Here is a 21,395-nt window from a genome sequence, read left to right as displayed (position 1 = left end):
AATTTAAATGTGCTAATGAGGTAATGACAGCAGGTTGATTTATTTTTGATTCAGGCTTTGTTTTTTGTTTGTTACGTGTTTTTTTTTAATTGACTTTGATGCACCCCAAGTTTTGTTCAGCTCTAAAATTCTGGAAATAAGGAGATTTATCTAAGTAATAAAAAAAAAAACCAAGCCAAACCATGTAACATTTTGTTCCTATCTTCCTCAACCAGCTAGTGCTTGATTAGAACATTACAGTCTTGGTTGTATCTATGTTTTTTAGCTTCTCTATATGTAAGGTACATACAAAGGTAGACTCCATCTGTGGATATTCAAAGCAACAAATTGTCTTTGCTTTTTCAATACAATTCTTGGGTTAAGAACTGATTAAGATGGAACTGATAAAGTTCTGGCAAATCTGAGAGGGTTTATTTTAACAGTGTGATCTATGTATTTCATTCCAGATTTAGGATCAAGTACAGATATCCTTTGTCATATGATGCCTTTCTATAGCTATGATGTTCCTCATACTTGTGGTCCAGATCCGAAACTCTGCTGCCAGTTTGATTTCAAACGTCTTCCTGGAGGAAGAGTAAGCTGCCCATGGAGAGTTCCGCCAGAAGCCATTCATGCTGGAAATGTTCAACACAGGTAAAATTTTTACATGTTCTGCGAAAGAATGCCTTAAAAAAAAAAAATCTTACTGGTCAAAGATGGTATCTAGAATAGCTTGGTAAACATACACAGTTTTTAAAATAAACTTGTTGTTGGAAAGTAATACTTACTACTTCATCTAGTGTTTACTCATAAATTCAGAACATGACTGACAGTGAAATTTGAAGGTAGGTTATAAATTCAAGTTTACACTTTTACAAAACTACTTTTCCAGTTTGGGAGGAGGGAAAAGGGAAAAAAAAATAATAAAGATAGAACTGTAAAGAGAACTGTAAAGGCTTTTTTCCAGAAAAAAGATTTTATTCTGTAGTCCTATTACTGTCTTAACACCTTCAAACCATTCACAAGTTCAAGAATTAGAAATTTAGGTAGGTGTTAACAATTGTTACAACTTGCTGTGTATAACAAATATATTAAGGGTAGCAGGGTGACTTTTTGCTTCTAGTCTTGATGCTGAAGTTTTGAAGTGGTGATATAACAATGATTCATGGGTTGCTACATGTTAAGTGCATGTCCTTTTTTCTGAATATGAATTTTGCCAAGCATCTGGAAAACTTCACTTTGTCAGTAAAATTCAATTACAAATTTTATTAAAGGTAAAACCTAAATAAATAGAATCCATCACAATTATCATATTTTAAGGTAGACATTTGGAATGATTATAGGGAAAGTAATCTTCTTTGAAAGTATAAGAATGAAGGTGACAGGAGAGCGGTAGAGCTGATAGAAGAATTATTATGACACACCCAGAGCTTGTCAAATGTGAAGGAAAGCTCTTGCGTTCAAATCAGAGTTGTAAAAAGGAAGATCTTATATGTGTATCCCAATTAGCTGAGACAAATATTTGTAGAACAGTAACAGCTCGTTTAACAAATATCTGGAACATAAAGGCTACAAAGATAATGTAGAGAGCCTGCTCAGAATGCTTTTTGATGTTTTGGTTTTTAATTAGATCATAATTTATCCCTTCCCTTGGATGCACTCTCAAGATGCTTGCACTTCCAAGATGCAACCTTTGTGTAACGATCCAAATTAGACTTCGTAAAAAACGGTTCTTTCGCTGTGTCATACACCATTCACAGAATAAGAGAAATGGGGTAATTATGTAGTGAATATATGATAAAGTTGAAGAGATCATCTTCTCAATGTGGTCTCTGAAACTTAATTCTTTTGCATGAACATTAGGTAGATAAAAATAATTTTGGTGTCTAAGAGATGAAACAGCAGTATGTTAGGTGATACATAGGGGAGAAGTACAACTTACGCATAGTCTTTGAGGTGGGAGCCTGGATTACCTACATTTGGAACACTGGAAGGAGCACAGGAGCTGTACTTCGAGAGTGTAGTTTAAAATAAGTCCACTAAAACATAGGAATTAGTGTTTTGCTGGAAAATGCTAAAAACGCTGCTCATCTTTTACAAAAAGTTGGGATATTATAGATAATGAAAAACTCTGATCTGACCTTCGTAACATCACAGGTTTTACACTTCTTATGATGAGATGTATGAGATTCAGAAGAAAACCTCTCTTTACACTGTAAGCTTTCCAAGGTTAAAAGTTGTTAGCACAGTTAATTAATCTCTCTTCTCGTTGAGTGCTTTGGTTTTTAAGACTGGAAAAATATAGATCTACACTAAATGGATCTGAAAAAAAACATTAAATACGAGCAATTTAGAGGCAAGGTTTAGATCACTAACCTTTCTTCAGTGCAAAAGCTTCAACAGAATAATGGAAAGACAGATCCTGAATACTCAGCTGGGACTGTTGCTTTTGATTTCAATACTGTTATGGCCATATATATAAATATCTTGAAACGAGATTGAATTAAAAATTTAAGACTAGTAGCTGTTGATTTGTCATTGCCTTACCACTTTGGTGGTGAATGGCAGGAAGGAATGGAACAGCAGCCTGATTGAAAGCCTGTACTTGTTTAATTACACTTCGTAACTGCTTAGCGTCTAAATACCGCTGTTGCACTTGCCTTGGTTTGTAGCGGCATCCTTATCCGTATGTTTGAATGCTGAAGTTCTGGCTTTTTGCACTAGCAACAAAAAAAAACTATTTTTTTTCCTTGAGTGGGAATGATTTGTTTTGTTAGAGGAAGCACAGCTTCTTTTGGTATACGTTTCTCTTTCCCATTCATGGAAATAGGAAACAATCTGTACTACAAGAGATGCGCTCAGAGAAGGAGCAGAAAAGACACTTTCCTGTTCACCCTTTACTGGTCAGGAGCCCAGTTGCACCCTTCAGCTTTTTTCTCTTTATGGTTGTCACATTGCACAACATGCAACTGATTGCTGCATTCAGATTGCTGATGTGGTATTGGTTAATTTTTGTGATTACAAATGTCAGGAATACATGATCACCCCCCTAGGAAGGTCTGCATATCCACCTACTCCTTAAAATCATCTGAATAGGAAATTGCTAATCCACCAAAAGGTTTTGTTTTCTGGTTTTAATAATCAAGCAAAGAGTGAGTCCCTAATGCTTCATGTGCTGTATAGGCTAAAGTAGTGGGGCTGTACCTCTCATGACCACTGTCATTTTGCTGCTGCAAAATTTCTTGTGATTCCCACAGTTTGGGATGCTACTGCTCCTTCTCCTTTTATATAGGGGGGGCAAAACCACCCACATTAATTTTAATATGTTTTAGCCAAATACGTGGACTTTTTGTGTTTAAAAAAACACACTTGTGGTATGAAGGGGTTTTCTTCATTTGCAAAAGGTCTTAAGAATTCAGTGATAATCTGAAAGCTTCCCAAAGAAAGGTGAAGAATTTTCTTGATGCTGTTACTGACAGTGTTGATACACTTTAGTGCTGCTAAGCAGGATTGCAGTTAGGGTTGCTCTGAATATTCAGAACTACATAATGCATCTTCTTTACAATTTCAGGAACTTCTGATTGCATAAACCCCCAGATTTGGTGTTTGGGGTATTGTTTGTTTGTTTGTTTGTTTTCTGCTAGCTCTTTCTCATTGCTGTGAGAAATAGTGATTTAGGAAGCTATGTGAGAGAAGGGAATATGCCTGACTTGAGACATCTAATTTTTCTTCAGCGTTTTTGCAATTCAGAACTAGCTTGCAATGCAGGAAGATCCTGCTGCCCTCTACAAAATGTATAATAATGTATAATGTATACAAAATGTATAATCCTACAGTTATGTGTACTTTGAAGAAGGGGGGAACCACACTGATGAGTTTTGCAGTAGGTTTGCAAAGAAACTAGAGGACTTTGAAGAGAGATGTCAAAGTTAAATATTCTGTTAACTGTAACCTTTCCTGAAGTCCTGTATTTTTCAGGGGGCTCTAAAATAAAGTATGTTTCCAACCATAGGCTGTCTGTGGAAAACTGAAGTAAGGCTGGCTTCTTAGAAGGTAGAGCTACAAAGTCTTCAGTTGTGCCAGTTGTTCTGTTAGTTGTGTGGAGAGGAAGTCTTTATGTTCAAAACAGCAATGTTTTGAAAGTAATGGAAAACATTTGATTCTACCATAAATACTTGGTAATTTGAATTTTGAATCAAACTATAGACAAAGAAGGGGGAAGCTACTGGTTGGGTCTATTCTGGTCTCTGCAAAACTATGTAGATCCTCAGGAAAAGATGTTGTATCCCCTTTCTCCCTCCAGAATGCAGTCAGGCCTGTGTTAACTCAATAAATTTATAATTCAATAAACAAATTCGAACTTGCTGGTCAAAGAAATACGGGTTTCAAATATATTGGGCTAGATTCAATTCTCATATAAAGGTTTACTTAGAAATCCTCAAGAGTATGAGTTGAAAGGAGATTTTGGGCAGACAGTCTGCTGAAAAGACTTGTAGAAACAAAAAACTCACTGGAATTTGTATTTTTCTGTAATTTTCACATTAAAATTTTATTTCTGTTTCCATTTTCTTAAATGTGTTACTGTGGTTTATACTACCTATTGCCTGAAGCTTTTGATTGTCACTGTGGTTGGGAGAAGGAGAAATTGACCTTTTCTGTAACCCAGATGTCAGGCTTGTAACTATTTTACCTGTCAGTGAGTTACTAGGTGCCAAAGGATATTTTTACTACCTTTTTTTTCCTCTTGCATGTGTACGTGGGTATTTTGTTCAGGTTTGTTTTTTTTTTAAAGGCAAAAAGCAGAAAACAGTGGGTTTAGTTTTTCAGGGTATGGCTCTGTGACAAGTAAGAACCTGGCTAAAGGGAGAACAGAGATTATGGTTTTTTTTTGGTATTGGACTTTCTCCAGATATGTTTTCTTTCTTCAAGACTAGAGTTCCTCTAAGATTAATTTATGGCCAGTTTTTCTGCCAAGGACATGAAGATACAAAGCAAAGTATCCAAGGGAATTACCAGAGGGGGTGAGAAGAGCTTTCTTATTATTGTAAGTAAGGGACAGACAGGATTAGGATTGTTATCGAAATACAAAGCAGGTAAACATAATTTGAACTGAAGGTTAGTTTTGGCACAGGAACAAATTGGTGCAGACTGCCCTACTGTTTTGAGATGGAGCTTGATAAGCTTATGGAAGGATTTAACAAGCACAGTGTTTGCAACAATATTAGGTTGAATATTGTGTCCCAGTGTGGGGAATCGCATCCATCTTTTCGTAACAAAATGAGATAGCAGAGTTTTGTATGTCGTCTTGTTTAGGGTCACCCCAGAACTTGCAGAACTTGATATCTTAAGAATTGTTTTGTCAAATGTTGATCTTTATTCTAAATGGCTTTGCTTGTTTTTTGTGGTTTTGGTTTGTTTTTTTTCCTTCTCAAGGGCTTGGCTTATTTTAGATCAGTACAGAAAGAAGTCAAAGCTTTTCCGTACTAAAGTTCTGTTGGCTCCACTTGGGGATGACTTCCGCTACTCTGAGAGCTCAGAATGGGATCAACAGTACCAGAATTATCAGAAGCTATTTGATTATATGAATTCTCATCCTGAGTGGCATGTTAAGGTACATACAACACTTTCTCTAGTTTGTGGCAAAAACAGTATTTCTCAGTATTTTGAGATTCTTTATGGGAAAATGTTTTGGTGGTGTGTTTTTGTTAAGGTTTATTTATTTTAAGTGGTCAAGCTTCATGTATTATTTATAAGAGATTGGTTTGTCTTGGCAGATTACATTTTTTTTCCTTTACTGCTTGCTCTCCCTCCAGAGCAGCAATTTTCCTATTAGTAATATCTGCTTGAAAACTATAAATAGTATCCAAACTAGATTATTTTAGAAAACAGCTATTAGGTTTGATCATTTTCATGTGCTTCAGGCATTATTTAAGGCTCATAGGCTTTTTTATTTAAAACTATTGTATTTTCTCATTAGAAGTTCAAGCAAATTTTGTTGCTTTGCTTGGGTCTTCTTGGTTTTATGTCTCAAACAAAAAAATCCTAAGAGGCAATATTGCTGGCACATGTTGTTGAATGCAATAAAATCTAAGAGCTTGACCTAGCCATAGAAGGAGCAAATATACTAACATGATTATCAGATGAATTTAGTGTGAGGTGTCCCAGCCCATGGCAGGGGCGTTGGAACTTGATGAGCTTCAGGTTCTTTCCAGCCCAAACTATTCTATGATTGTATGATTCTGTGAAGTATCACTTTACATCATTAATGATGTTTGAGTGTTAATATGCACATTCATAAATTCTGATGTGTAAGATGAGTGCTTTAGAGACTTCTTGCACTGTAGATGGTCACTGTACTCACCTTTTCATCATCTTTCAGCATGGGAATAAGAAATATGTAACCACAACCTTGTGTTATCTTGAGTATCACATGAGAGAGCACTATTGCAGCTTTCGCATTTAGGCTTTCTAAATATGTCGGGTCTCTTTCAGATATTGTGTGCATTTTTGCCTCTCACCTTTTCTAAGACCTTTCCTCATTCCTCTTACTACAGATTTGAGTAGTGACTGTAGTGTGTTTGTTCTTCCTGCTGACTTCTGGGCTTCTGTTCTGCATAAGAGAGATGATCTTTTGGAGTTGCAGCTTGTCTGAGAGCTGGATTTTCCGTCTGTTTCCTATGGGGTGTGGTAGACATGTTTATGAATGCCTGCTGTGTCTTAGTGGAGGGAGATAGACCTGGAGAGTATTTCTTCAAATCTAAAATCCATCTTTTAAATCTAAAGCTTGTGCTAACACAAAAAATGGATACAGTGTGCAGGTAGTTACTCTTTATATACTAATGCAGCATACTTCTGTAGTTTCCATTTCTGCTAACCAGGGCTAGATGATTCCTTCTCTGAGACAAAAACTGAAGGCTCCAGCTCTGAGGTCATTCAGGACCACTCCTGTCCTGAGGCATCTGAAGGATCCTTATCTGAAAGATTCTGCTCAGCGCATTATCAAATATTCTAGGAATCTACTTCCTTAGCCCTGGCTTGCCCACCTGGATTAACACCTTGGGAATCACACCAGCCCTTGAGGCCCTCTTAGAAGTATTCAGCCCTTTTCTGGTTCTTGATACCCAGACAAGAATATATGCAATCCTCTGATTCAGCCCTTTCATACCTAGGGTACTTTGCTTAGAGGGATCACTGTTGACGCTTGAGCATGTCTCCTTATCTGTGGATATATGAGGTTAGGTGGAGAATTTTCACATTCTGCTGCACCTTCCCCAGTGATTTGTAACTCCACAGGTGAGTAACCTAGATTATATAAAAGAAGAGTTCACATTTCTTCCTAAGTGCTGAGATGCATAGGATATTACTACTTACACAGGGGACTGCCTTCTTTGCCTGATCCTATGAGAAATTACCCTTTCGAACAAATTTCACTTGTTTATCTGTTTACCTGTTAGCATTCACATGCCAGAAACTATTCTGTGTTCCTAAAAGTAGATTATTGTAAAAGATATCTGTTTTGCTTTCAGGGAGTTTAATCTCCCATTTGGAGATCTTCTTTACATCTATTATGCATAAATTAAGGTGAGACTTTTTGTATGCCAGTAGAAGAGTCTATCAGGTTATTTCACAGTTTTCATTCACCTGACATTAGCATGAGTTTTCTTCAACTTTACTGGTTCCTCTGGTGAGTTTGTTCCTCTGATGTAACCCAGGATACAGAAGGGAGGCTGCCTATGCCTGATTTTTCTTGGTCCTTTGGTACTTTTGTTTTCCTTCTGAATTCTGTCTTGTAGGTGTCTATAATAGTGAAGGAAAAATCCAATTGTCCAAAGACCTAAAAGTGTCTGATAAGGCAAGTATTACCAAGGTTGAGATTTCTGTGGCAGTATGTCTCTTTCTCTGCTTTACTGCCACAGTGGCAAGTTGTACTGTTTCCACCTAACAGATACTTGGATGTTCTGAATGATTTTGAAGAGTGGATACTGTTTGGTTTGCTTTTTCAAATATTGAAATAGTGTGTCTTTGTTGCAGAGTAATAGTCCTTATGTTCCAAGTGATTTAAAAAAGATTTTAATAAAAGCTTATTTTCTGGTGTTGTAAATTGTGGCATGATACTTTAAATGCTGCTTGTTAATATATATGTATATAAATGATTCAATTTTAACATTGAAGAAGTATCTTTATAGTTTATTATGAGGATATTTGTGGTAAAGTGATCTTCTGTGCTGTTCCCACGTTCACTAATTATTTTTCCACTCTCTTTCAAAATCTGGTTTGCTGTGCCTGCCTTCTTTAACAGCATCTTGGTGCTGGCAACCTTGACATCAGTCCCTCTCCCTTTTTATTTTCCTCCTTTTTTTGTACTCTTCAAGCTTGAGGTTATCACCTTTTTACCTACCCTGTTAAGGGCTTTTACTGCCTTATTTAGCTGAGAATTTTTAAAATTGACCGGCAGACAATGATTGTTTTGTACTCCCCCCATGTTACATCTCTAAACACAGTTTCTTTGTATAAAATTTAATCCCCCTCACCTCAACTTCTGAAAGCAATTGCTAATTTTTTGATGAATAGTAATCTTGGATTAAGCATAGTTTGGAGATCTGGAGAACTACAGAGTTAATTTTGGAAAAGCAGGATTAATTCAGCTATGCACTTACTGCATTAAAGTAAGTTTTGTACTTAGTCCAGGCATCTATTTACATAATATTGAGATATTACTTACCTTATGAGAGACTTACACATAAGACATGAAAGAATGCTTTTCATATTTGTTGAGGTTCATTTGTATTTTAAATGCCACTGTGTATGTGTGTATATATATATATATATATATATATATATAAGTATTTCATATGTCATGGGTCGGAAGGGATCATGAAAAGTTCCTCTAGTTCCAACCCTCCTTGCCATGAGCAGAGACATCTTCAACTTGATCAGGCTGCTCAGAGCGTGGTACAGCGTGACCTTGAATGTTTCCAGGTATGGGGCATCTGGCATGTCTCTGATCAACCTGTTCCAGTGTTTCACCACCTTTGTTGTAAAACAGATACCTTCCTTATATCAGTCTACCCTCTTTTCATTTAAAACCATTGTCCCTTGTCCTATTGCTACAGGCCCTACTAAAATCCTGTCCTTACCTTTCCTATAAGCCCCCTTTAATATTGAAAGGCTGCAATAAGGTCACTCCAGAGCATGTTCTTCTCCAGGCTGAACAATCCTAAGTGTCTCAGCCTTTCCTTCTCACAGGAGAGGTGTTCAATCCCTCTGATCATTTTTGATCGTTCCTGTGGATCCTGTCCGTGTCTGTCTTGCTGAAGTTGAAATGCTTTTGGAAGAGCTGTTCAGCTTATGTGAAAAATATTTAGGGAAGCTTTAAAGGTCTTTAGGATAGAGTTTCTGCTATGGCACGTTTCTGAGATGTATATGAAAACAAGCTTATTCATTCTCTTCATATGTCTAAATCAAGAAAATGGAACTATGTTATAGTGATCTTAATTTTTATTCAGGCCCAGTTTGGAACTTTATCAGATTACTTTGAAGCTCTGCGCAAAGAAAGCAGTTTGGGTGAAAAGAGCAGCAATTCATTTTTCCCTGTTTTAAGTGGCGACTTCTTCACCTATGCAGACAGAGATCATCATTATTGGAGTGGGTACTTCACATCACGACCCTTCTATAAACGGCTGGATAGAGTCCTGGAATCCTACTTACGGTAAATACTGCCATAAGTAAATTCATAGCGTGTGTCTTGGAACATGGGAGAGATGAATGTATAAGTACTCTAAATATGCTGGACAGATGGAAAAGTGATTTATAAATGCACAGTTTAAGTTTACTTTTAATAAGAATAACCCCAGTGCCCCCCAGCTGTAGTTCTTGACACAAGAATTAATTTGTGTATCTGTTTTGTTTGTTTTTTTTTGTTGTGTTTTTTTTTTAGTAAATTCACAGAAATACAACAATATTTTTCTGCCCAAACAGATAAATTGTTCTAAAATACTATTCAAGGGATCAGCAAGTCCTCTTTAGATGAAAAATAGCAGGTAGTATGCTTTTATTTTTGTGTCAGATTTGGGTAGCTGTCAGATCAGTCTGTCATTATGGCTACACTGTGAAATCTTAAAGGGAGAAATATGAAGGTGGAAATTTTACAAGGGTTGTTAGGGGCAATTAAGAAGTAGTCAGGAATATTGTGTGGCAAATGATCTCAGATTGTAAGGAGCTGCTCTGCTGAAAAGTCTTTGCATCTTTGAAGAAATAAATTACTGCTAAATTTTGGTAATGAAGTAGTGGTTCTTGTAGCAGCTGCAGATGAGACATTGTAAAACCATTTTACTGTATTTTAAGGCTCCAGAAAGAAATCTGGGACAGATGCCATATGATGTAAAGCCTAGATATTTCATCCATTGCCACAACTTTGAAACTCTGTTTCCAAAACATTGTTTTTCCTAGGATTCATAGTAGCAAAGACATGTTTTGTCTTCTGGAAGGACACTTTAAAGTACACCTGTTGTAGTTCTTTCAGACCTTTTTCTATTCTATATTCTATTCATACTTTTTTGTGCTAGAGAAGAGCTTCTGCAGTGCCAAGAAATCCTTCCTTAAGGCATTGCATTGCCCAGGAAGGAGAAGTTTCACAAATGGGAAAGCAGGGAAGAAAGAAGCCAAAGACTGTCAGGAAGGAGAAGGAAAATAAGACCAAAGCTGAGAGGAATGACAAAACGCAAGGCTAGGATCCCTTTGGCAGAAGAATGTAAAAATAATATAATGAGAAGTTGACACTACTGCCTTCGGCAGTATTTTAAACAAAACTTTGGAATGTGTTTCCTTTATTGCCATTTTTCTGGAGTTTTTTTTCTTATGTATGAAAAATGTGACTTTACTTACATTTGTAGTATTTACAACTTTACGCTGTTAAAAGATTTCTTCATGTAAGAATTTCACTTTAACTTCTGATAAATGGGGCTGGACTTAGAGGTAAAGAATCGCTGGAAGAAAGCTAAAAACCTTCAGTTATATGAATTAAACCAAAACAAAGCATGTTTCTAAAAATGTGCCTGGGAAGCTTTTAATCCTTCATGATCTACTATGAATAACATGTAAGAGAAAAAACTATAGGTGTGTTCTTGCTGGTTTTAATATAATATTTAGGGACAGTTTTGTTTTCATAGACTTGGAGAATCTTTGAAGATGGCATATTAGCTTTGAGAACAGCAGAGTTCAGAGTTTTGTCTTTCATTTTTTAAGTCAGAGGAAATACATTATGATCATCTTTAATAACACTTTTTCCCCAACCTCGGGATTAAATTTTCCACATTTTTTTTTTTTTTTTAGCTGACTTGTATCTATCTACTGTGTATATATAAGTGTATGTATATATATGCCAGAGAATGAAACATGAAAATGAGGTAAATATGTATGTGTGTATATTCTTTACCAAGAATAAATGCTTTTAAGTTCCAGCAGTATCGAGAGTAAGAAGTTCTTTGTGGCTACTTAATAGCCAGGAAACATTGTTCAACCTCAGGACCTGCTATGATGGCTGGTCATTTAAGTAAAAAGAGTTGGTTGGTTGGATTTCTCCTGCTTTTAAAAAAGTTTTGGGGTTGTACATTAAAGAAAGTGCAAGAAAGCTTAAGGATTTTGTAATAGAAATTAACATTATTGCTGACATAATAGATTTTTAATCTTAAGTGAGAGTTGGATGAATTGTAGTTTGAAGGGTGATGAACTCGATGACCAGAAGTTTGCTTAATGTAATAATTAAAGATGCAAAGAACAACAGCATATTTGGGGACAAGGTAGGAATGCATTTTGTGATTTCATTTTTTACCAGTATATCAGGGAAAAGTATCGTAAGTCAGCCAAAAAAAAAATGGTTGAAATAATTCATAAGTAGGACAAAGCTACAGTGGCTGCAGTGGTACTTCTGACTCTGCAGCTGGATAGAAAAGACCATATCTTTAGAGTTAAGAAACTCTTGGTGGAAAAAAAAAAAAAATTATTCAGGTTGGATATAAAGTAGACCTAAAGGTAACCTAATGTAGGCTTTGAGCAATTATTGAAGGAAATTTCAGCCTATTTGCAGTGTCCTATTCGGTAGAAATACAGTAACAAATTAAAGTGATAACTACTTGAGGTATTCTGCAACAATTTGAAACAGAGGTGGAAAAAAAACCAAGGCTATATACAGGTTTTATGGAAAGATACTGGAGAGAGAAAAATGCTTAGTTAGGGTTGAAGTGCTTCCTAACAAAATGTTTTTCTTTTCGGTTTCACACCTGAGGATCTTTCATTGACCAGTGAATCGTTACAATGTTTAGAATAATATTGTAACTTGAAAAGAAAATTCTGCATCTAAGAGACTGATTTACTTAAATGGATCTGTAAAACAGAATCAGTTATTTTTCTGAGTCAAAGAGTTCTAAGTGTTCCTTATAGACAAAGTGGGTTTAAGGTGAAGCGGTGTGTTTTTTTTTTTTTGAAAAGAGGTACTGACGTGGGTTGTAGGAGAAAAATCTAACCAGTAGTCTGGGGACTGAAATTTGTTGTTCTCTTTATAGCTGCAGTTAGGCCAGTGTTTTGCTGCTAGGTCAAATTTTTTAAAAAAGGTGTAACACTCTCAGGCTTTATTCACTAGATCAGTCTGATGCTTTTAACTGCAATATACTTGTTTTCCTTTCAAGTTCAGCTGTAATAGAACAAAGTGGGAGGAATGTGCTAAGAATTACACTAGGCCATGTCAAAGTCACAGCCATTAAGTACACTAGTAATAGAAGGAATTGCAACTTTTAACACCTTGATTTTTCTGTGTAGCTTCTGAGCAGTTATCTTACCTGTAAGAGCAAAATCTCATCCTATTCCTCAAATATTGGCAGTTTGAAAATGAATTGAGCAATTAATATGTGCAGTGAAGTACATATGAAATGAATATGTACAGTGTACCATTTAGTTTGACATATGCCATTTACAGTTTTTATGTAATTATCACCTGTGTGATTGAAAAAGAAACTAAACTGAATCCAAAGGAGCTTCTCATGTTAACAGCTAATATAAATGCACAATCTGAAAACCGAAGTCGAGTATGGTTATAAAATTTGTTCCTGTACCTAGTTTTAAATTTGAACATGTGGAGACTCTGACAACATGGTGTAAAAGTTAATGTGTTTTGCTTTTTTTTTGTATACATGCTTAGATGTTCATTTTATAATTGTTTCAAGAACATATGGTAATTTGCTTTCTTAGCTTTTTATAACATTAACTTATGTCTTCCTGGTTTCTTTGTATGCTTGAGAAACCTTCATTAAATTAATCAATCTGAGATTTTTTTGACTTACAAAAACTGAACTGTAATGTTTTAGAAAAATGAGATAAAAAAATTAACAGATGGTTTCCTAAAATTTCTACCAGTATCTTTGTTATTTAGGTAGTCAAAATTCCTGGCAATTTTAACTGTTTTTTTTATTTATAAAATAAATTTGGATTGTCATAAAGCAAATGATAACCTAATGGTAATATTTTGGTGGTAGGCTTTTGCATAAGTAGTGGGAGAGGCTCTGCAATCCGTTTGGTCTACGGGTTTTTGAATCCTGTGTTCTCACTGTTCAGGTGAAGGTATAGTGAGAAGGTGTATGAACTGCCTAAGTCTTTAGGAGAATTTAGTTTGCTTAAAGTACAGATGGCAGAATACATATTATATAGAGTGTATAGATTAATATATTTCTTTAAAATAATTATTTTTTTTTAAGTTGCTTTTTGAAATGGAAGTTGTCTCATGTAAGGCAGTCTATTGTTAATGTATCATTTTAAGGTCAGATCTATACACCTCACACATTTGTGAAAATTATATGTTACTTTGAAATATCATTTTTATTTTAAACCTGTATTTTTCATCACTGAAGCCTTGAAAGAAGCTTACAAGGTATAAAGCCAGTTGATGATGAAGCGTAGCAGTGATTTTAAACTGTTTGAAGCTGGAAACAGGCAAAAAAGTACAAGATTAATGTTTAAAGAACTTTTGGAACTTGGCATGAGAAAATACCTAACAAACAAAAATCAGTTTATTATTCAGATAAAATGTGTGTTGCTTTTTTTGCTTTTTAAATCTATATAAATATTTGATTCTTCTCTGCAATTCCAGGGCAGCTGAAATCCTCTACTCCTTGGCTTTGGTACAGTACAGTAAATATGAGAAAATGAGAGTATTTCCTTCAGTGGATAACTATAAATTGCTGACAGAAGCTAGGAGGAACCTTGGACTCTTTCAGCATCATGATGCTATTACAGGAACATCTAAAGATTGGGTAGTTGTGGATTATGGCACTAGGTAATTTATCATACATATGTAAAATTGAATCTTAACTTCCCTTTCTTTTATAAAAATAGCAGTATTTATTCCAGAGATGCAATTTTGCTATAGCTAGCAACATGCTCAGTAATGCAAGTGCTGCTGTACAAAAGAAATTGATGTGATTACCTGTGTTCTTTGATCATGAAATATTTTTAATCCTCTGAATCAAAAATTTGATGTTCAAAAAAAATTTCTGAGGTTTCAAAAGAAGCTAGGTAGACACAATACCAAGAGTTCTTTAATAACAGGACTATTATTTTATGCAGTAGCTGTTATATATTAGAACATTTTATATCTGCCTTGGCTAAAGCAATGATGAGAAGACAAGCTAATTTAAGTATATATTCCTTGGAAAATCCTACGCTGATACCTAACTTTCTTCAGTGTGGGAAATCCTTTTCGTGGTGCTGGTCTTCTACTTAATTTGTCTGTTGTTCATTGCTGTTATATCTGGTGGGTAGTTGTTTTCTGAGCATTGACAAATTATTCTGCTAGCTACTTTGTGGAATATCTTTGAAGACCAACATACATAAGTATGTATATATATGTGTGTACATAGATACATGCTTTAATTATGAGTTCAGAAAATTGGTACATATTGGAAAGTTAAGTACTAGTAAATTTGACTAATTGCGGTAGGTAATGGTAGATGGTTGATAGTAGAGCTTGTCCATTAGATACCTCTAAAATACTCTTTCTTGATTTAAACTACGGTATTCATTACAAGTATTTTTAAATTCCATATTTTTTTTTAATATGGCTACATATAACCAAGGTATAAACCTGTGCAATGCACTTGGTTATGAGAGAGTAAAATAAAGGCTCTATCACTTTACAAATAAAATGACACATCTCTGTATTTAAGAATTTGTAAACCTTATGTTGGTTGAAGCAATGGAAATAATGATAAATCTAATTTTTTATGTTTCTGATTGTTATTCTAAACTTGCTTAAAGGCAGTCCTTGTGCAGTGTTCCAGGTTTTTTTTTTCCCCTGGAACTATAGATACTGGAAATCAAACATATAAACCACAAACTTTTGTAAGATTGGCATTTTGAAAAAGTACTTGGTATTTGGGAGTATTCATTTTTTAGTGTAAAAGTGGGGTGGAGATGCACCTCATTTTTGGTATGCAAGGTAGGAATACAATGAAATTCAGAATATTTGTGTATTCTGCAATCTGGTTACCCACTGCAACTAGCTGTGCTTTATTTCATGCTATAATGACTTAAAATATTTTTCTGTAACTCAGTACTTTTGAGTTCACTAATCTTTTTAAATTTTGATGTTACCACATTAAATAAAAACAACCAAAAACTAACTAAGACTTTAAAATATTAACAGGCTTTTCCATTCAATAATGAACTTGAAGAAAGTGATAACTGACTCTGCTCATATCCTTATCCTAAAGGATAAAAGTGCTTATAATTATGACACATCAACTCCGTTCCTGAAGATGGTGAGCTATTTTTCTTGATTTCCTCCAAACATGAAATGTGAACTATGTCTTTTCAGTACAGTTTGAATGGCCAAGGAAAAGTTGGAATAAAATTTGCTGCTAATACCTGCTCAGAAATCTGCTACTAATGAGTTTCATACTAATTGAAGTTATTGAAGGAAACTTCAGCAGTTAATACTGAAAACCCCCTGGACATCTAAATTGAATGGGGTTATTTTGTTCCACTTTGTGAATCACATACTAAACCCAGGTGTTCTGATTTTTTTGTTGGCATAGATTTGTTGGTGACTTCTGAGGCATGAATATGATAAGTGAATAGATAATAGCATCCTGTAATTTGACTTCACTTATTGCTTACAAATGGAGGATGAGGAAAATTTCTATCCTATGATGAATTTGCAAGACGAGGTCTAGACAAGACCTTGTGTTTTTTTATCTTAGCTGAAATCATTTAAAGGAGAAATGTACCAATGGTAGTTGGCAACAGATGCTTCCGTAACAGTTTGAGACCCATTTTACAGTGAAGAGCACCTTGAAGAAACACACTTGCTAATATTGTTTCCTTTTAAAATTCTTAGTTTTTTCACAATAGCTCCCTGTTGAGTTAGCTAAGTGGTCTTGGGAATCCTACTGAACTCCATACACCTGGAATAGAGAGAAAATGAGATACTTTAATTTCTTTGTGCATAAACATGGAAGTATCAAGGCAGGTTTTTTTATATGATTATCTCAGACTTCTGGCATAACTTGCATGACATTTATTCTGCTGGCTTAAATGTGCCAGATATGTTAAACCTTGAATTACTATTCCAGTCATGTATATTAAAAAAAAAGTCATGTATATTAAAAGTCATGTATATTAGAAAAAACGCGCAAAAACCTTACAAACAAAACCCTCACCCCCGCCCCCTCACCCCCCCACACAAAAAACTCGGAACAGCACAACCCCTTTTCACCCCCCCCATTTTTCAGAGGTTTTATGTCCTTGATCCTAATTGTACACACGTATGTGCTGCATAAATGTGCCTATGGGTGTGTGCTATATGGGTGTGCCACGAGTATGTAATTTTTATCCTGGCTGGATAAAAATGAATGTGCTAACAAAATGAATATGCACCTTCCTAAAGTAAGAATATTTTGAAGCTGTTCTGAATTATATAGGAGAATGTTGTGATGTTACATTTTGCTGAACTTTCATTGTTCCTGTTCTTCATGAGATTAATGCCACTGAATTGTATAAGTACCAGTTGCTGGTTAAACTGTAAATTGTCTAGGAACATGCTAAGTCAAACCCATTAGTACCACTGTGAAAGCAGAAATAAAAAAGAAAATTCTTTTTTCAATGAATTTTTTACTTATATGAAGCAGGGAAAAAAAGGGTGATTACAAAAGTAGATGATGATTTATCTGTGTGATATACAGTGACTGCAGCATGTCATCAATCTAATATTCCCTCAGTACTTTGGTTACGACACAAAATGTTTTTTATATGTGATTTGTAGAATGCTGATAGGAGAACTTCAGGATGTTTACAAAAAACCTTTTGCAAACCATGAGCAAGTAGAAAGTTCAAAGGCACTTGTTTTGAAATATCATTGTGGTATGTTTGTGGCTGATGGAAGCTGACATCAAGAGTTGCTTGGAGATGGGCATTTGGAATGAATGCCAAGGATTTTGAGACAGACAAATGCAGAACACTTAAGATTGAAAATGGCTGTTGTCTTAGGGGGTGTAGAAGAAAAAAACATGTAGTCAGAAGAGTAGAGCCAGACTGTAGCAGCATTCCAGTAGATAGCAGGTAAAACCAAGAGAATATTTAATATTTCCCTTCTTCAAGCCTGAAAAAAGGAAGGTGGAAATGAGACATGATTGAAAGATTCCAGAATGAGACTGCTTGCGTTACACACAAAAGCATCATGTTTTTCTGAGCTGATAAGTGAATGCTTTGTACATCATGTATAAGTTTTACAGACTCTACATTAGTAAACAAACAAAAACTAGATTGTTTGGAAGACAGTATACTCAAAAATAGAATAAACTTAGATATCCCTGAATGATCCAACCAATAAGATGAGATCCAACCTATAAAAGTAAAGCTATTTAACCGTTGCACCATTCCTTATTTCTTTGTGTGCAGAAAAAAATCTTTAATGTAAGTGGCAATACTTGGATTGAGAAACATGTTTTTAAGCATGTTTTTGAGTATTCTGAGGAACTGGGAGCTTTATACTTCAGTTGCAAAGTCTATGGTTGTCACCATTATATGAACCAGTAAGAATGTAACAGTACATTATCAGCTTGGCTGTTCTCTTATATAAAGACTAATGCAGTAGTGACAGCAATAGTGTGTCACTACCTTTTCTCACTTGAAGTGAACTCTGCGTCATACTGTATTTAAGAAAAGAGAAAGGTAAGAAACTAGTGAAATGTAAGAATTCATCAGTATTATGAAACAATTCGTTAAGTAGTTAATACCCCATAAAAATCGTACACACATTATAAATCATGGTTTTGGAAAATTTTCTTCTACCGTATAAGGTAACTATGAGATCTGACAAAAAACTGAACTCTAAATCCTTGTAATGAATACATAGGAGTCTAGAGTTTCACAGAGTAACTTTATAGTAAGGGAAAGCTAATAAAGATATGAGAAGTATTTGCAAAATTTGAAGGAAGGTAGCAATTATCATGTATGCAAAATTAAAACATGGGGATGATGATTTGATACTGGTGTCAAATAAGAGACATTAATAAAAGCAGATCTTTCTCAATGAATTGGTTAAATTAAGCCTTTTATTTTGTCAGTCTGAAGTACTTCATAAACTTTTGCGGTCGTCCTGTGTTAAGTGCTAAAATAGGTCTTAATTTATGGTATGGTTTATGGTCAGGCTATCATGGTTTTGTACGTCATAAAGGTGATATAATAGACAAAGCTCATATATGTTTAAATGTATTCAAAATCAAATTCAATGTTCTCTTGTAGGATGACATTCAGTCTGGCCAAGATTCTTTGCCACACAAGACAGTTATAAAGCTGACATCGGAACCAAGGTAAAAAAAATTATATTTTACTTAGTGTCTGAGATTCTTTTAGTAATGTGTGTGACTTTACTACCTAGTAGGTTTTTTATGTCACTTAATTTTAATGTCACTTTTTTTTTTTAACTTTTTTTAACATCCCTGTATTACTCAGAATATAGATAAAATTTAAAAAAAAAGAAAAAAAAAGGTGAAAATGTAGTTTGGCATATTCTGCTAATACTATTATGTCTAGTTGAAATAGGACACGGCACTTTGCAGAAGTTTCTCACCACTAATTCAGCTGCAGCAAGTAAAATGGGCTGTTTACTGTGTGCTTTTGAAGCATTGTAATGCTTAATAAATCATGCCTGAGAGCAGCAGTAGAAAATTCTAACTAAAATAGTCACACGTGGCTCAGTACTGTGAGCAAAGCCTTAGTTTTTATAAGACCTAAAAATTGCAATATATAAATTCTGGATTTTCTCTAAAATTAAGGTAGCAGATAAACCAGGACTCTGTTTTCTGAACTCGAACTTTCTATTACATTAAGAGGTCTTACTTCTTTGTTTGTAGTTCGTGAGTATTCAGTTTAAACTGACATTCTATCATGTGTAGTGTCCAACCTGAAATAACTTGAAAATTCATTGAAAGTCAACTAGTCCGAATCAAGTGAGTAAGATGTATTGGATATGAGAGCTGCTGTGTGTGTAAATTAAGTAATATGAGTTGTTTTGCTTACAGACCAGAAGACTTAAGATTCATTTAAAAAGTGAATGCTATTTTTGCTGATGTTAGTATTTAATTTCTCTAGTTCTAGCTTGTGCCAAGCTAATAAAACTTACTTGCCTAATTCATGAAGGTGTCGGACTATTTAGCACAGTTAACTTCTACTGTTAAAAATTTATAAATAGATTCTTTGGAAAAATATGCAAAACTTAATCCTTGTCAGCTTTTGGGGGGAAAGCTGTCTTCAATCCTCTAAATTTAAATGAATATAATATGTTGTGTACATTTAGTATTAATAATGCTTTTCTGTAGAGCAGTTATGCAGACCTGCATACTATTTATTTATTTATTTATTTATTTATTTATTTATTTAAATAGGATTTTTTTCTCTTATTGGAGTTCTAGATTAATAGATTATGTTAAAGTTGTTCAAGGTGACTTGCTATGTATTTAAATAATGTCTTTTAACATTTTCAAAATATCCCTTCAGATTTCTCCACTGGGAGAGGATTGTATATAAATATTTGGCTGAAGGCTAGTTTTCAAGTAGACCTTCCTTGCCGTTGGAGAATGGCTTTAAGTTTTTTGCTTTCCTCGCCTAAGTTAGCTGTTGAAATTTTCCCCATATGCTTTCCATTCCCCGATATGACTTTTGTTTTCATCCACTGTTCCTCTTATCTCTCTGCCTAGAATGCTAAGTAAGTTCTTTCATTTCTGGTGTTCATGCACTTCAGGCATTTGCTTGGTTTTCTCTTTCCTCTAAGTCATATATAAAGTACATACACATGTCAAGCATTTTTATTTTAAAATTATTCTAGTAGCCTTTTGCTGCTATTATCTAAACTTACTAAGACGATAACATTGGTAGATAATTGCTAATTTTAACCTGCCTGGTACTGTAAAGATTTATGGGAGATAGAATAAAGAGCAAAAAATGTGTGAGGCAGAAGGGGAAGAGAAAGATTACAAGGGAATATTGATATTGCTGCCTGAAAATATGGTGGTCTTATTTTTTGTAATGACTTACTGTTGTAAACACTTCCAAAATGATGCTTCAATGCACAGTAATTCATGTTTCCTTTGTAAAATTTTCATTTCAGTATCTGTCCAATTATTTTCTCTGATAAAAATGAGCTTACTGTTTCTAGGCTTCTAAGTTTATCTCTTCTTGTAGTCTGAATATGTCCACTAACATGATTACCATTGTGAAAAGTGGTGTGTAAGCTGAGTCAGTAACTTTGGCTTAAATCTAGTGTGTGAATGTTATAACTGTGCATCTGAACTTTTTAGTAGCCAGTAAAGATGTGAAATGTTAATTTCAGTAGAATATTAAACTCGATACATTTTTCATTAAGGATTACTGTGCTTAAAGTTCAAAGTTTTAAGTTCTAACACAGAAACTGATTTTTCATTTCAAATTTTAACGCATCAATACTGTGAAAATACTCATTCTTTCCAGAACTTTATTATTTGGTTATCATCTATTCATAATTATCTTTATTGTTCATGTCTGTAGCATGAAATCTTTAGGTTTCTTTCTGTTAATGTATTCTAATATATCATTATGTGGGATAGAAATTAAGTTAATGTAACTGGCAAGGTGTTACTTTAATTGGCTGAATATTTAGCCTTTTGTAGTTTTGCATTTCCATGTTGTGATTTTGAAACAAACAAACAAAAAAAAACACAATAAAACAGCTATATTGTCAATTGACTATTCTTGTAAAAGTTTGGTTCATATCACCTATAATTTTAGAGGAGAGCTACTGATGAGAAGCTCATAAGATAATGCCTTTCTTAGTATTTTCAATCAATTTTCCTATTATTTCTTATTTTGCTGAGTTGATACTATCAATTTCAAAT

At 34.6% G+C, this 21,395-nt stretch overlaps 1 protein-coding gene across 4 annotated transcripts in view; it reads left to right on the top strand.

Annotated features, from left to right (window-relative positions):
• MAN2A1 (mannosidase alpha class 2A member 1) overlaps positions 1 to 21,395 on the top strand; it is a 113,783-nt gene that overhangs the window by 29,623 nt on the left and 62,765 nt on the right. For all 4 annotated transcript variants that reach the window (XM_062604230.1, XM_062604229.1, XM_062604231.1 and 1 more), the window contains 6 exons: positions 447 to 633; positions 5,413 to 5,590; positions 9,486 to 9,688; positions 14,117 to 14,302; positions 15,671 to 15,785; positions 18,769 to 18,836. In XM_062604230.1, coding sequence (XP_062460214.1) covers positions 447 to 633; positions 5,413 to 5,590; positions 9,486 to 9,688; positions 14,117 to 14,302; positions 15,671 to 15,785; positions 18,769 to 18,836 — 937 coding nt within the window. The remainder of the gene's footprint in view (positions 1 to 446; positions 634 to 5,412; positions 5,591 to 9,485; positions 9,689 to 14,116; positions 14,303 to 15,670; positions 15,786 to 18,768; positions 18,837 to 21,395) is intronic.

Source organism: Pezoporus occidentalis, unplaced genomic scaffold (assembly GCF_034315485.1).
Source record: "Pezoporus occidentalis ecotype Australia unplaced genomic scaffold, CSIRO_AGI_Poc_V1 ctg84, whole genome shotgun sequence".
NCBI lineage: Eukaryota > Metazoa > Chordata > Aves > Psittaciformes > Psittacidae > Pezoporus > Pezoporus occidentalis.
Note: the sequence above shows the minus strand (reverse complement) of the source record. Positions and strands in the feature narration are given on the sequence as shown.